This window comes from Ambystoma mexicanum, chromosome 12 (genome assembly GCF_040938575.1).
Source record: "Ambystoma mexicanum isolate Mex_15411 chromosome 12, UKY_AmexF1_1, whole genome shotgun sequence".
Taxonomy (NCBI): Eukaryota; Metazoa; Chordata; class Amphibia; order Caudata; family Ambystomatidae; genus Ambystoma; species Ambystoma mexicanum.
In genome coordinates this window covers 369242049-369255628 of record NC_090936.1, presented here as the reverse complement: position 1 = coordinate 369255628, position 13580 = coordinate 369242049, and the positions used below count along the sequence as shown (strand labels likewise).

Below are 13580 nucleotides of genomic sequence, written 5' to 3'. Positions count from 1 at the left end.
ACATCAAACACACACCCAACTAAGAGGCAGTCCAATCCCTAAGAAGAGAGGAGCCTAACGCTCAATAGTACATGCAGTGCAACCGCACGCTGTCAGTCTAGAAAAATGGATACCTCTACTTTGTGACCGCAAATGTATTTTGGTGGCCGTGGGCCAACCGTCTCATGCACGATATGACAGAATATAGGTTTTCGAGTTTGGCAATGAACGGCTATTTTGATGTAGCAAGAATCTCCATTTTGTTTTCTAACCATTGCTCATTGCTTTCTGTTCTTATTGCTTCGCAGTACATTTTCCGCTTACACTGCTCGACTGTAAAACATTGTTGTCTGCATGTAAAAGGACAAGGCCGCAGGGCCGCGAGGATAACAAGAGTTCATTGAAACACAACATAGGCAGCGCCAGGAAGAATGCCCGGCTCGCTCCCGAATGTAGCCTTGAAGCAGAGCTGCAGGGCATTTAATCATTTCGCAGCTGCCAGCCAGTCTCGTTATATGGTAGAATATGTTAGAATAAAGCAGCTAAAGGCTTGAATTATGCTCTTCTTACGGCCCCCCTTTGCTGAGCCCCGTTAGAGCGTGTCGGCTCCCAGGACACGAATAGCACCTTATAGATAGCAAGGTCTGGAATGCAACTCTCCCCCCGTATGTAGCTCGCTTCCAAGAACAGAAGCACTGTGTTCTGTTCAACAACTGAAAGATGCCTCTGCACTCACAAATTGCAAAGTGTTACTAGAATAGATGTTTGAAGGTGTCATAGTTGTCGAAAATGTCCATCATCACACCAAGTTCAAAGAAACCCAATAAAGGGGGGTGTTAAACATGTCATAGCTGATTGTTTGATATGCATTTTGTATATATTTAACTGATGTACGTATTTCACTCTCTTGCGTCCCTCGAGGTCTAGAGATACACGTCGCGGGGCGTGAGACCGAGTTGGCCAACTGAGACTTTTGCTTTTCAATAAACCCTAGCTTTGGGAATACAACCTCGTGTCTGGCATATCTATCGTGTGTGGTGACTCGCCTTGTTTCCATAGACGTAAGGGACCCCTAGGGGCCCCTTTCAACGCGGTTGTTCCAATGGGCGAAACGGGGTCTCTTCAGGGGTCTCTAGCAGCTCAGGAAGGTGGGTGAGGCGATGAAGGATGGATTCCCACTATTCGAGGAGGGCCTCCACTTGAAGGCAGAGGTGATTCCAAGGTTCAGGAATAGTTCGCTAGTTCGCACTAGCAGTGGAAAGGAGAAGGCCCCCCAGGGGCCACACATGCGTAAAAATGGATGGAGGCGCTAGGGGCCAGCAGTTGAGGTTGCGATTACTCACCGACCGCCGGCGCACTCCGGACCAAACTTCGCCGGTCGAGTCCACTTCGACGGCTCTGCGGCTTTCAGTTACGAAGATACAGTGATGATTCCCAAATGGGACAGTGGCGATTTCTCCACTCCTGATGGATGGATCAGGCCAGTTTCACTTCAGCAGGCTTCAGGGGCAAGAGGGGCACAAATGCAGCACACCTGCCAAGATCGTTGCCGCAGCTGGGCAACACAGTAAGCATGTCGGCTCCGGTCATGGCACACGCATCTCACTTCAGACCTAGGAATGCCAAGTGTTCGAAATTAGGTTTGAGGGTGCCGCGGACACAGAGCTAGCAGTTTACCAAGTTTCGAGGGTCTCCTCAAAACAGCAGCGGAGACAGAGAAAAAGTCCTGTGTAAGATGGTCAGCCCACTGGTTGGCCCATGGACACTTCCGAGAAGGCTTGCTTGCAGGTTTTGATATAGGTGCCGAGAATAGTTGGTCCTACTATTCTAATGGGTCAAAGCGTCTTCGCAGACCTTCTAGGACGACCAGATGCAGAGGGATCCCACGGGACAACAGCGGGCTCAGGGTGCCAAACCTTCCAGCTGGTCACCAGCGGTCCCTCGACTTGGCTTCTTAGTTTCGGGATACTTGGATCCTATCGTTCGTTCAGTGAGAACCCCAGAGATTGACATGGTATGGGTGTTTGGGGCCTCCTCTTATCCAGAGTCTCCCTCGCGCCAAAACAAAGAGGACCCAATGGGAGATCTGCTCACAAACACACAGTCCATAAGTGGGCCAATCACGGACCACGGTGGTCCCAGGCATTCACAGCACTCCAGACACTCTGGCACCCAGGATGTCTATTGGGGACAGACACCCCAGCCCACATCCTGGAGGCACACACACAAGGCATGCAGAAGCCTGCGAAAGCTTGGCGTTTTGGGGGAAAATGCATGACCAAATAAGGACTGTCCCGGGTCGGCTCGACCTGGGGAAGAAAGGGGTAAGATGGCCAAAGGACAAGACAAAGAACCTGGTGGCATGGCCGTTTTGGAGCCAGGCCACCTATTTGTGCCAAACGCGGTAATCGTGGTTTACCTGGCGGGAAAGGGTTAAAAAATACACGAAAAGATAGCTGCCACCAGCCCTGACCATGACACGTAAAAAATCCTTCGAGAGTATCTAGGGCCTTTGGAAATGACTAAGAGACCCAAGTGTGCTGTATTGGAAGATACATTGCACAATTGCAGAAAAGTTGCAACAGTGGAAAAGGACCAAGGGAAACACAGTCTCCCAGTACTGACTGTCTTAAGGGCATGTCAGTTTCCCCATACAAAAAGTGAATGAAAGCCCAGAGGAGTGCAGCAGAAAGCTGGACTCCCCTGGCAAAGTGAGACTAAGGTGTTTAAACAGCAGCAGAAAAAGTTGGGGGAGGGGGGGTTACACAACTGGAGGGAAAATTACATATACAATGAAATCTTTCCTAACAACATCCAGTCAAAAGTACGTTACCAGTTGGTAAGTAACTTGTTCTTTGCTTGTAACAGCATCTGTCTGAGCTGAGCGCTCTGCTACATGGGTTTCTAATTGTTCCCTAATCTTCCAGAGGGCCATTGGTGATTTCAGGGATTTCTAGCTTTTATGTAACTTTTCTGCCTCCCTCACTTCCCCCTCCAGGCTAACTCATCACACCTCCCTCTGAGTGTATGCAGACCCCTGTGCTATCAATTCTAGACTCAACCACTTTTCCAAAAAGCTCTATCATTGTGAACCAAAGAGGTGAAAATGTTCAAAGGTGTACAATTCTCTGCTACAGACATTTAATTAGCCTCATCGGAATTTGGTTGAGTGACTTCACTTGGTCCCTTTTGTGACACAAAACTTGTATTCAGAAGAGGACTAGATCCATCTTATCAAAATGCATAAACTGAGGGTTATGTCTTACCTGTTCATTGAGAAGTTTTAATTTATGAAACCATTCCGTAAAGATAACCATTGCATATCAACAAAAAAGCCTAATAACAAACATTGAATGCGTTTATAATACATGGATGCCTGCAATACCTTTTATAAAAGCCTGTATGTAATATTAATATTACAGGTCTAGACTATAATTAAGCTTTATAGACCCTTTGAGTTATGGGCCCTGAAGACTGAGGTTAAGGCCCGATTGTAGAAAGGTTTACAGGCCCAAAACGTGTGGTACAGCCCTTTGGCAGTTTCTATAAAGTTTATTTATAAGCCTTGGAATGTTGAGGTAGTTCGCCCGTTGGACAATCTACAGGTTATAAGTGCTGCTGTTGCCCAGAAATTCTTGTATAGCCCACAATTGTTCAATGCAAAACATTCACATTGAGCTTCTTGCTACCACCCGCTTTCCCTCCCACTGCCATAACATGCTGCTCCCATCCCCTGGGCCCACTTCCACATGCTCCTCTCCTCAGCTGATCTGAACGCTGCTGCCAGGAACTACCCCCTTGTAGGCCCATATCTTGGTCCGATGTTGAAGACGCCTGAAAAAGCTGCAGTGATTTCCATACAACCGCCCAGTTTGATTCAGCCAATTCACACAATTTACAAGGTATATTGGCCTTTTGCCATGGCTTATAATGGCTGTATAGACCTAGCTCTAAGTCTGCACTGTGGTTCACTGTGGTTGGGTCTTTAACTCAGTCTTCAGTGCTGATAATTCGGGGTATGGCCCTTGTGTGTGGTCTGTAAAGCTTAATAATAAGCCTCAGTGTGTTGAGGTGCTCATTATGTGACCTTATAAAGAAACTGTTGCTTTAACCCCGTTCTTCCTTTTGGTATCAGAACTTCACAGTGGCTTGCAATATACCTATTTTTTACAGTAGGAGATACTTTATGCCCTATATATACACCTCTGAGTGAATTTGTTTAATAATTTTTGAAGCGTCCTCTGTGAATTCAATCATGTAGTCATTAATATTGTTCTTAAGGTAGGTATTTATTCATGCTGTTTGGAGGGGACCTATATCTATGCAGAATATAGTTTTTTTTCTCTTTGCTATGTTTACTGTGTATTCAGAAAACATTTCCATGCAGCCCTGAACATTACTTAAATCTGAATTCCGTTAAATGTTTTCATTATTACGGACCTGTTGGCCTTTTCAATCTGATTGACTGCTGATTTCTTCCTTGTGCAATATGATCAGGATAGTAACTATCTGGTGTTCTATACAGGGCTTCATTCTAAGTGATGTAATAAATGGTGTCAGTATTATTAACCACTTTAGTTTATCAGGGAAAGTGGAGCATCTGAGACAGCCCGAAGCAGGTTTCGAACTTGGGTTGCATGGCATTGTCCTGTTTCTGAGATGGTATCTATGAGAGGAAGTGTGTGATCTATCCATTTGGAGAACAAGCATTCATAGTTTTAGTTTTTATATTACACTTTCTGCATTTCATTTCAGGTCGGATTCTTGTGGATTTGAGCATGTTTTTATAGGAGAATCAAAGCGTGGAAAAGAGATCATGGGTCTTCATAACTGGGTTCAATTTTACCTGCAGGAGAAGCGTAACAATATTGACTACAAGGGCTATGTTGCCAGACAGTACAAAAGCAGGGTAAGTCTTATTTATTAATTAATGTCAGTGTATCATCATCATGTTTTTTGGAAACACACCATAGGTTCCATAAAAACAGTTATAAAAATAACAATGTCAGATATAAAAACATTTAAAAACAAAATAGAATCCATAAAATGCATATAAATGTCATTAGATGTTACCTCACCCGGGTTAGCCCCCCTTTTCATGATCTTTTACAAAAAAGGATCTGTTTCGTTAGATCTCAGTTAGATCCGATTTGATCAACCATTTTTGACGTTAGATCCGCTACAGAACAGGAGTTATAAGCAATTCTTTAGTGGGGGTGGGGGCTAACCCGTAGCTAGCCCCCCCAAAAAGTATGTAATTTGTTAGATCTTCGTTAGATCCGGTATGATCAACCATTTTCAACGTTAGATGTGCTACAGAACCAGAGTTATAAGCAATTATTTAGAGAGGGGGGGCTAACCTGTAGTAAGCTAGTCACCCCCCTCAATCAAAAATAGTGCAAAAACATATGCCATTTGTTAGATCTTCATTATATCAGGTATGATCAACCATTTTCAACGTTAGATCTGCCACAGAACAGGAGTTATACGCAATTACTTAGAGGGGGCTAACCTGTAGTGAGTTAGTTAGCCCCCCCTCAACCAAAAAATGAACAAAATTCGATGCCATTTGTCAGATGTTCGTTAGATCTGATATGATCAACCATTTTTAACGTTAGATCCACTACAGAACAGGAGTTATAGGCATTTATTTAGAGGGGGCTAACCTGTAGTAAGCTGGTCACCCTCTCAATCAAAAATAGTACAAAAACAGTTGACATTTGTTTGATCTTCGTTAGATCTGTATGATCAACCATTTTTAACATTAGATCCGCTACAGAACAGGAGTTATAAGCAATTATTAAGGGGGGGCTAACCCGTAGTAAGCTAGTCAAACCCCCAATCAAAAATAGTACAAACATGTCATTTGTTAGATCTTCAGTAGATCAGGTATGATCAACCATTTTCAACGTTAGATCTGCTACAGAACAGGAGTTATAAGCCATTACTTAGAGGGGGGCTAACCTGTAGTGAGCTAATTAACTCCCCCTTAACCAAATAATTTACAAAAATCAATGTCATTGGTTAGATATATGTTAGATCCGGTATGATCAGGCCTTTTTTTCTGTTAGATCACACTCAGGTGCTGAAATATTTGGCTGCAAACGAGGGGGACATTAATTTCAATACATAGCCGTTAGATCCGATAAGATCCACCATTTTCAATGTTTGCCTCATTCTGATTGCCGGTTTTTCACTGTGTGAATCAGGGGTAAGGGAATTCGGCAAGCGAATGCCTAAATAATCTAAATATTGTATACACGTCAATGCGTCACATTGTTGGAATTTTTATCTTTTTCTTGCCATACGAGCAAGCCATTATTGCAGATTTTCTGAATTCAGATGTAGATCTAGGCTGTTCATATATAGGGTGTATTGATTTGAAGGGCTCTTGGTGTGCAGGTGATTAAGACAGTGTCGTGAGGTTTTCCAAGATGGCCGCCAGCACTGAGTAGACGTGCCGACGGCGCACCCCGGTCCCGTTCGCTGCAAGGTGCCCACCACCCCCAGTAACGGACCATTTGCAATTATTTAGCTGTTCCCCTAGCGTTTCACTGAAGGAGGAGTGAGCCGGAGGTGTGAGCTGGCGCCGAGGAGCTGTTCTCGGTCAGTTGATGCGCTCGGACCTGAACGAAGCCATAGGGGAACTGAAGCAAGAGATGCGTCAACTGGGCTAAAGGACCGACATCCTGGAGAAGGGCCTCCAAGAGGTGGACAAAGATAACTCAGCTAACAGTGAAGCCATAGAAAGGCTGGATATAGCCGCCAGAAATCTGGAAATCCAGGTGGAGGACTTGGAAAACAGGTCCCGTAGAATCAACATAAGGGTCAAAATGCTGCCGGAATCAGTACCCAAAAAGGATTTAAAGGCAGTAATCCAGGGCGTTTTTGCAGACATTAGTACTCAGAGCAGCAAGACTACGGGAACCTATCATGTTCAAGGGTCAGCAGATCGCTTTATTTCAAGATTTGGCGGCCAGTACACTCCTGAAGAGGAGGCAAATGGGCCCACTGTTAAAGGTCCTTAATGAGCGAGAGATCTGATACAAATGGTCCTTCCCGTTTGGCTTGGTTTTTCAATGGGAGGGATCGCAGAGGCGAATAACCTCACTCCAGGAAGGGGCCGATCTTCTTTGCATAGAGCTAGAAGAAGCCTCCTCGGCGCTGGAAGAACGGGCTTGAACAGCCGACCTGGGTCGAGGCCCTGGGAGTGGTCAACGGTTCGAGAGAAAAGGAGGGGTCCCAGAGAAGGCGAACAGCGGAGCGATGGAAAACCCAGTGGCGCACAAAGTGAAGCTTTGGCTTGGTTCTGAACTGGCATGGTACACTTAGGGGTGGTGGGCCTCTCAAAGGAGGGTAGAAGCTTAGGGTTGCAGGGGAAGCAGCCATGTTGGGAACAGAAAGGGCGTATATGCCCGAGTTAGGAGTGGTGAGTGGGTGGGAAGGTGTTAGCCTTCAAGGGGGGGAGGGGAGGGAGAAATGAGGGGGATAGAGGGGGGGGCAGCGGCGAGCAATTGGTGGGGGAGATGCGGGGAGAGGCACTTTTGCTTAGCATGGTCTGTGACCTAATGGGTATCTCCTCAAGTGGTTGACGCATAATGTCAGGGGGTTGAACACCCTGCTTAAAAGGAAAAAGCTGGAGTTGTTTACGCAGAGGGAGAGGCCAGATATTATGGGGCTTCAGGAAACACACTTGCTGCACAAAGACCAGGGTAGGCTGAAATTGCGTGGCTATGACCAGATTTTGCATGCCCCAGGCCCTTGTAAAGCTAGGGGGGTTGCCCTGGCTATTAGGAACACAGTGGATTTCAGACCCTGTGAAGTGAAGAGGGATAAGGAAGGGAGGTATATTGTGGCCAGGGGGAGGTGTCAAGGAGTCCCGTATACAATAGCTGTAGTGTACGCTCCTAACCTAGGCCAGGAGCAGTTTTTACATCAGGTGCTGAAAGTGCTAGAAGAGCGCTCCTGGGGCCAGATTGTTCTTCTTGGGGATCTTAACAAAGCGTGGGACAGGGAGAGGGACAGAACTGGAGGGAGGGGGTAGGGGGGAGGCACTAATGACCGCGGAACTGAAGGAAAAGATTGGTAGGCTGGGATTGCGGGATGCTTGGAGGGAACTAAAGGGGGACGAGGAGGGCCATACCTTTTTGTCAGGAGTCCGAGGCTCTCAATCCAGAATGGACTATATATGGGTCTCGGTAGGTCTGGTAGGAAGCATTAGGGAAGTGTGCACGGGGCCGATAGGCATAGCAGATCACAAAATAGTCTCCCTGCTGATGGATGTGGGTCGGAGGGGGAGGGGAGTTTGGGGCTGGAAACTCCCAGCTGCCATTTTGAGAGACCCGGTAACTAGGGGGGACATTGAAGAGAAGATTAAGCTCTTTTTCGATATCAACAAGGAGGAGGATACTGGAGAGGGCATGAGGTGGGATGCATTCAAGGCCACTCTTAGGGGGGAATTTATACCAATGATGGCCCACAGAGTGAAACAACTGCAAGCACTGGAATCTCAATTAGAGGCAGAGGTTGAGGTGGCTAGACAGGCTGCAGGTAGCACTCCCTCCCGTAGAGCAATGAGGGAATATAGGAAAGCGTTGGGGCAACTGGAACTCCTGCGTACTAAAAAGGCTGAGGGAGCTTTGCTGTTGGTGCGGCAAAAATACTATGCCAGGGCTAATAAAGCTGACGCTCTCCTGGCACGCTTATTGAGGGGGAAAAGGGCGAGAAACACTAACAGCACTGAAGTTAGGCACAGGGGAACGGGTCACAAAGCAGGAAGAAGTACGGGAGGCCCTGGCGGGGTATTACGAGTCCCTTTATGCCTCCCAGCATCCTTGAGGCAACTTGCAGGACGACTTCCTACAAAAGGTACAACTGGGAGAAATTAGCAGGGAGACGAGCGAAGCCCTGAACCGTGAAATCTCGGAAGAAGAGGTGCGTGGGGTGATAAGGGCGTTACCATCCGGCAAGGCCCCCGGCCCGGACGGCTACACTGCTGCTTTTTACAAGCTGTTCATCTCGCAGCTAGTCCCGATATTAACTTCACTATTTAATTCCTTCCGTCAATCAGGGAGAATTGCACCCTCCATGGAAGAGGCTACGGTCACCCTCATTCTCAAACCGAATAAAAATCCAGAAGATGGAGCTTCTTACCGCCCGATTGCTCTGATTAATATCGACGCTAAGATCTATACTAAGATCGTGGCAAACAGGCCGGATCCCATCCTCCCGCAATTGATATACCCCGACCAAGCCGGGTTCATTAGAGGTAGACAGACCGCCGACAACATTAGACGTGTGGCCCATATAATTGAGAAAGTGCAGAAAAAGAACACTCCCGCCATCTTGGTGGCGTTAGACGCGGAAAAGGCTTTTGACCGCGTGGAGTGGTCTTTCCTGTTCCGCGTCATGGAAAGGATGGGTTTTGGGGGGGAATTTATGTCGATGGTTAGGGCTAATTATCGGGCGCCCTCTATCAGAGTGATGGCGAACGGGTCTGCTTCTAGAAGGATACCCCTGCAGAGAGGAACCAAGCAGGGTTGCCCGCTCTCCCCAATACTCTACGCAATCTATTTAGAACCGCTTTTGCAGGCTTTCAGGGAGGCAGCGGCGATACAGAGCATTCCTTTCGGAGGTGCGCAACACAAAGTAGCAGCTTTTGCTGATGACATGCTGCTCATGCTCACGGCTCCGCGGGAATCGCTGCAGGCTAGTGTGACCCTCATGGAGACCTTTGGGGAAGCCTCAGGCCTCAAGATCAATGCCACAAGTCAGAGGTTTTGAACCTGAACCTAGGTGCAACGGAAAGGGAGAGCCTGAAGGCAAGCTCTCGCTTTTTGTGGAGCCCTGGAGGGATACGTTACCTGGGGGTGAGGATTACGGCAACTTTTGGAGGATGGTACGCAGCAAACTTCCCCCCACTCCTTAAGGCGATCAAGAAGGACTTCCAAAGATTTAGAGATTTAAGGGTATCTTGGATGGGGCGGATAGCCGCGGTTAAAATGGTTACTCTCCCACGGCTATTGTATTTATTCCAAGTGGTCCCGCAGCCAGTCCCGGCTGGCTTTTTCAAGGATTTGGGAGCGCTGATTAAAGATTTTATCTGGGAAGGGAAAAGACCCAGAGTGGGAGTTCGGCTACTGATGACAGCAAGGGGCGAGGGAGGCCTTGCACTACCAAATTTTCGACAATATTATGAGTCTACACAACTCCGCATTATCAGAGAATGGTTGAAAGGGGAGGAAGGCATGCAAGACAAACTATGGGTTAGGATGGATAGAGCGGTGGTGCACCGAGACCTAGCTGAAGTGTTATGGCTCCCAATACCACTTAGACCTCGACATCTCTACGAGAGTTCCATCACCAAACTTATGGCTGACAATTGGGACAAGTTGGCGGGCACCAAGGGGATCACCACATTCCCGTCTCCCTTCACTCCCATCTTCGGTAATGGAGACTTTTCTCCAGGGCTGGAGAGAGTTGCTTTCAAGATGTGGCGGGAGGGAGGCTGCAGGAAACTGTGCGATATGTTCCGGGGGGAGGAGGGATCTCCTATCGTTCATCGATTGGAAGAGGAACTTTGTGGTACAGGAGGGTGAACGGCTAAGGTATGCGCAGATACGGCATTGGGCATTACAACCAGGGGTTAGAACGGCAGCCACAAGGGAACCAACGCTTTTTGAAAAATTCCTGCTCACTAATGATTGTACGAAGGGCCTCATTTCTAATATCTATAAGATTCTTGGCAGCGCAAAGGCAGGGGTTCAATGGGGGTATATGCGGGATTGGGAGTCCTTGGGCGTGAGATTAGCAGGAGAGATTGGGAGAGGCTGTGGAGGAGAATCCCTAAACTGGTCAAGGCGTCCCACTTTGTAACGCTTACCTTAGGCTCCGCAGGAACACCTCTCTACTCTTCTCGGGGTGCGTGGTTCTCTCACTACTTCCCTGTTTAGAGTTCTATGAGTTGAGAATCTGTGGAATTGAACAACCAGTCAACAATGGAATCTAAGATAACTGAGAATTGTCTCCTCACCAATCAACACTCCTTCCCACTGAGTTCGCCCTGCTCACCTCTTATTATGTTTTGATTTGCTATCCGTCCTGCATCTGTGCAGGGGGCGCAAGTCCTGAAGAGGGGATTGAATGAGAGCGGGAAAGGAACCAACTCGAATGGAAGGGCTACGGGAGTACTAATGCCTCAGGAGGTAAGTTGTATGCTGGAAAAGGTTCAATGACTGAGAGACCCTGGGTGCCAAGAACATGAGGAGAAAATCACTCCTAATCTGAAGAGAATGTCACTGAAACATTTACTAGAGAGTGCGTTGCTCATACACACAATGTTAACCAGACACCTCTATCAGGCAATGCACCAAGCCTGTTATTTTCCTCCAATAACACCAGAGGGACTCGGGGAACCAACAAGGTGGGACTCTACATATACTGTATGTTCCTATGTGTGTGTGAACAAACCATGTGAAACAAAAAGCTGCTGTGATTAGACTGCCCAACTACTGAATAAACAATTAAAGTGCTATACCACAGCCACAGTAAATTCCTAGTGACACGAGCGACTAAAGCTCGCTTACTAACCAAACAGGCTAACGAGAAAACTAGATGCCCAAACAATTTTTCACAAGAAACTTTACTTGCGGTGAGAAGAAACAACACGGACAGCTTCTCCGGTTAATTCCTGACAGAAGAACGCTCCTCCTCACCGGACACTTGGAAACTGTGAACTGACGGAATTCAAGTGGGAACTTGGAAACTCTACGACGAATGTGAACTGAGAGTGACACAGGCACAGGAATTTTCAATGACAAAAGGGAAAACTAAGGGCAAGAAAATACTGTCAGAAACGAGCTGAGGTAAGCGTCCGCTAACAGCAAGAGGACACGAAGCGCAGCTCCACCGAGGTGAGGGGCTTAAATACCCGCGGTGCCTGTACTACTGGAATGCTCCACAGGATTCAGGGACGGCCGCCAGGTGGACATGTTGAGTAAAGCGGGATAGTCTGAATTACAATTGGCCACTGGGTTCTCCCTACTCATAGCCCAGGAATGATACACAGCAGCCCAAGACCTTTTGGGGGAAGTCCTATAGAACGGTCCTGTGATCATGACACACTTACAGGAGGCTTGGTACAAGATTCTGTTTGGCTGGCATTACACCCCGGCCCGGCTCCATAGTATTTACCCGTCAGTGTCGGGGAAATGCTGGAGGGATTGTGGAATGGCAGGCTCTGTGGAGCATATTTGGTGGAAATGCCCAAAAATTGAACCGTTCTGGGGAGAAATACGGAAGGCTCAGGAGCAAGCCTTCGGCCAGGTAGACGAAAGAACTCCAGCACAAACCCTCTTAGGCATTCGGGATGACCCGGGGCCAGGTGAGCCCAGAGGTAGGGAGAAAGCTAAGGCAATAATGACTCTTGCAGCTATGCTGTTAATAGCCCAGAGATGGAGAGGCCCTGAGGTTCCTATGGGTCAAGACTGGCTCTGAAAAATGTGGGAAATTGTGGCTTTGGAATGACTTATGCCATGAATGATAAAGTACATTGCTTCACGGGGGACTGAGGGGAATTATTGAATGTTCGTAAAGATGACTTTAGGGCAATGTGGTGCCCGCAGCGTTTGAGATTATTGGATTTACAGTAAATGTGGAGTGCCAGCCCGGTAAAAGGGCGGTTAAATGGTTCAAGCTCGTTGCCGGGGGGAGGGAGGGTGGGGGAGGTGGGATTGAGGGAATCTTCTGTTTGTTATCTTGTAAATTCAATAAAAAGAGTTTTAAAAAAAGTGTCGTCAGCATACGTTTATACTGGTACAGGTCTTTCACCTATTTTGGGACATCGGCTTTGCATTCTAGTAATACTTCTTGGAGGTTATTCATGTATATTGAAAATAGCAATGTGGCCATGACGCCCCCTTATCTAACCCGCGAGCATAACAGGATCCAGGGGTGTGCAATGGCCTTCTATGCTACTTCTCACCCAAGTTATTTGTGTGAATTACCTTTAGTATGTCTACCAAAGATTTAGGGCAATTATAGGACATATGCACATGCCAGAGTTTGCCTCTGTTAACTTTATCGAAGGCTATGCTGAGGTCCATGAACGTCAGATATACTAGTTCCTTTTTGATGAATAAGGAATGGGCGGCCACTAAGAAGAGATTTACTGGGTAATTCATAGAATCCTGCGCACAAGTGGCGCACGCGGCAGGCGCACAGTGTGCGCGTGCGGTAGTCTGCGCCAGCCGCGTGCGCCAAAACACATTCAGGCGCACAGCTTATTCATGGATTCCAACAACCACAACCAGCCGTGGCGCAGAGTGGCGCAGCGACCCTGCAGCAGCGCCAGTAACGCCCCCAAGAACGCCCCTCGCGCAGGGAAAAGCCATCAAAATCCCCAATCCAGCGCAAAGGGCAGCAGCAAATGCAGAGCGGGGAGCGTGTATTCCAGGGGTGTGCGGGTGTCATCACACGCGATTGGCCTGGGTACGTGAATTTCAGGGGTGCGCGAGAAATTCTACACGCGATTGGGCTGGGTACGTGAATTACAGGGGTGCGCGAGAAATTCTACACGCGATTGGCCTGGGTACGTGGATTTC

General features: G+C 47.6%; 1 protein-coding gene across 1 annotated transcript in view; it reads left to right on the top strand.

The window, feature by feature from the left end:
• LOC138513547 (poly(U)-specific endoribonuclease-like) overlaps nucleotides 1-13580 on the top strand; it is a 524415-nt gene that overhangs the window by 379440 nt on the left and 131395 nt on the right. The window contains exon 6 of the mRNA XM_069628493.1: nucleotides 4735-4888. Within this exon, the coding sequence (XP_069484594.1) occupies nucleotides 4735-4888 (154 nt within the window). The remainder of the gene's footprint in view (nucleotides 1-4734; nucleotides 4889-13580) is intronic.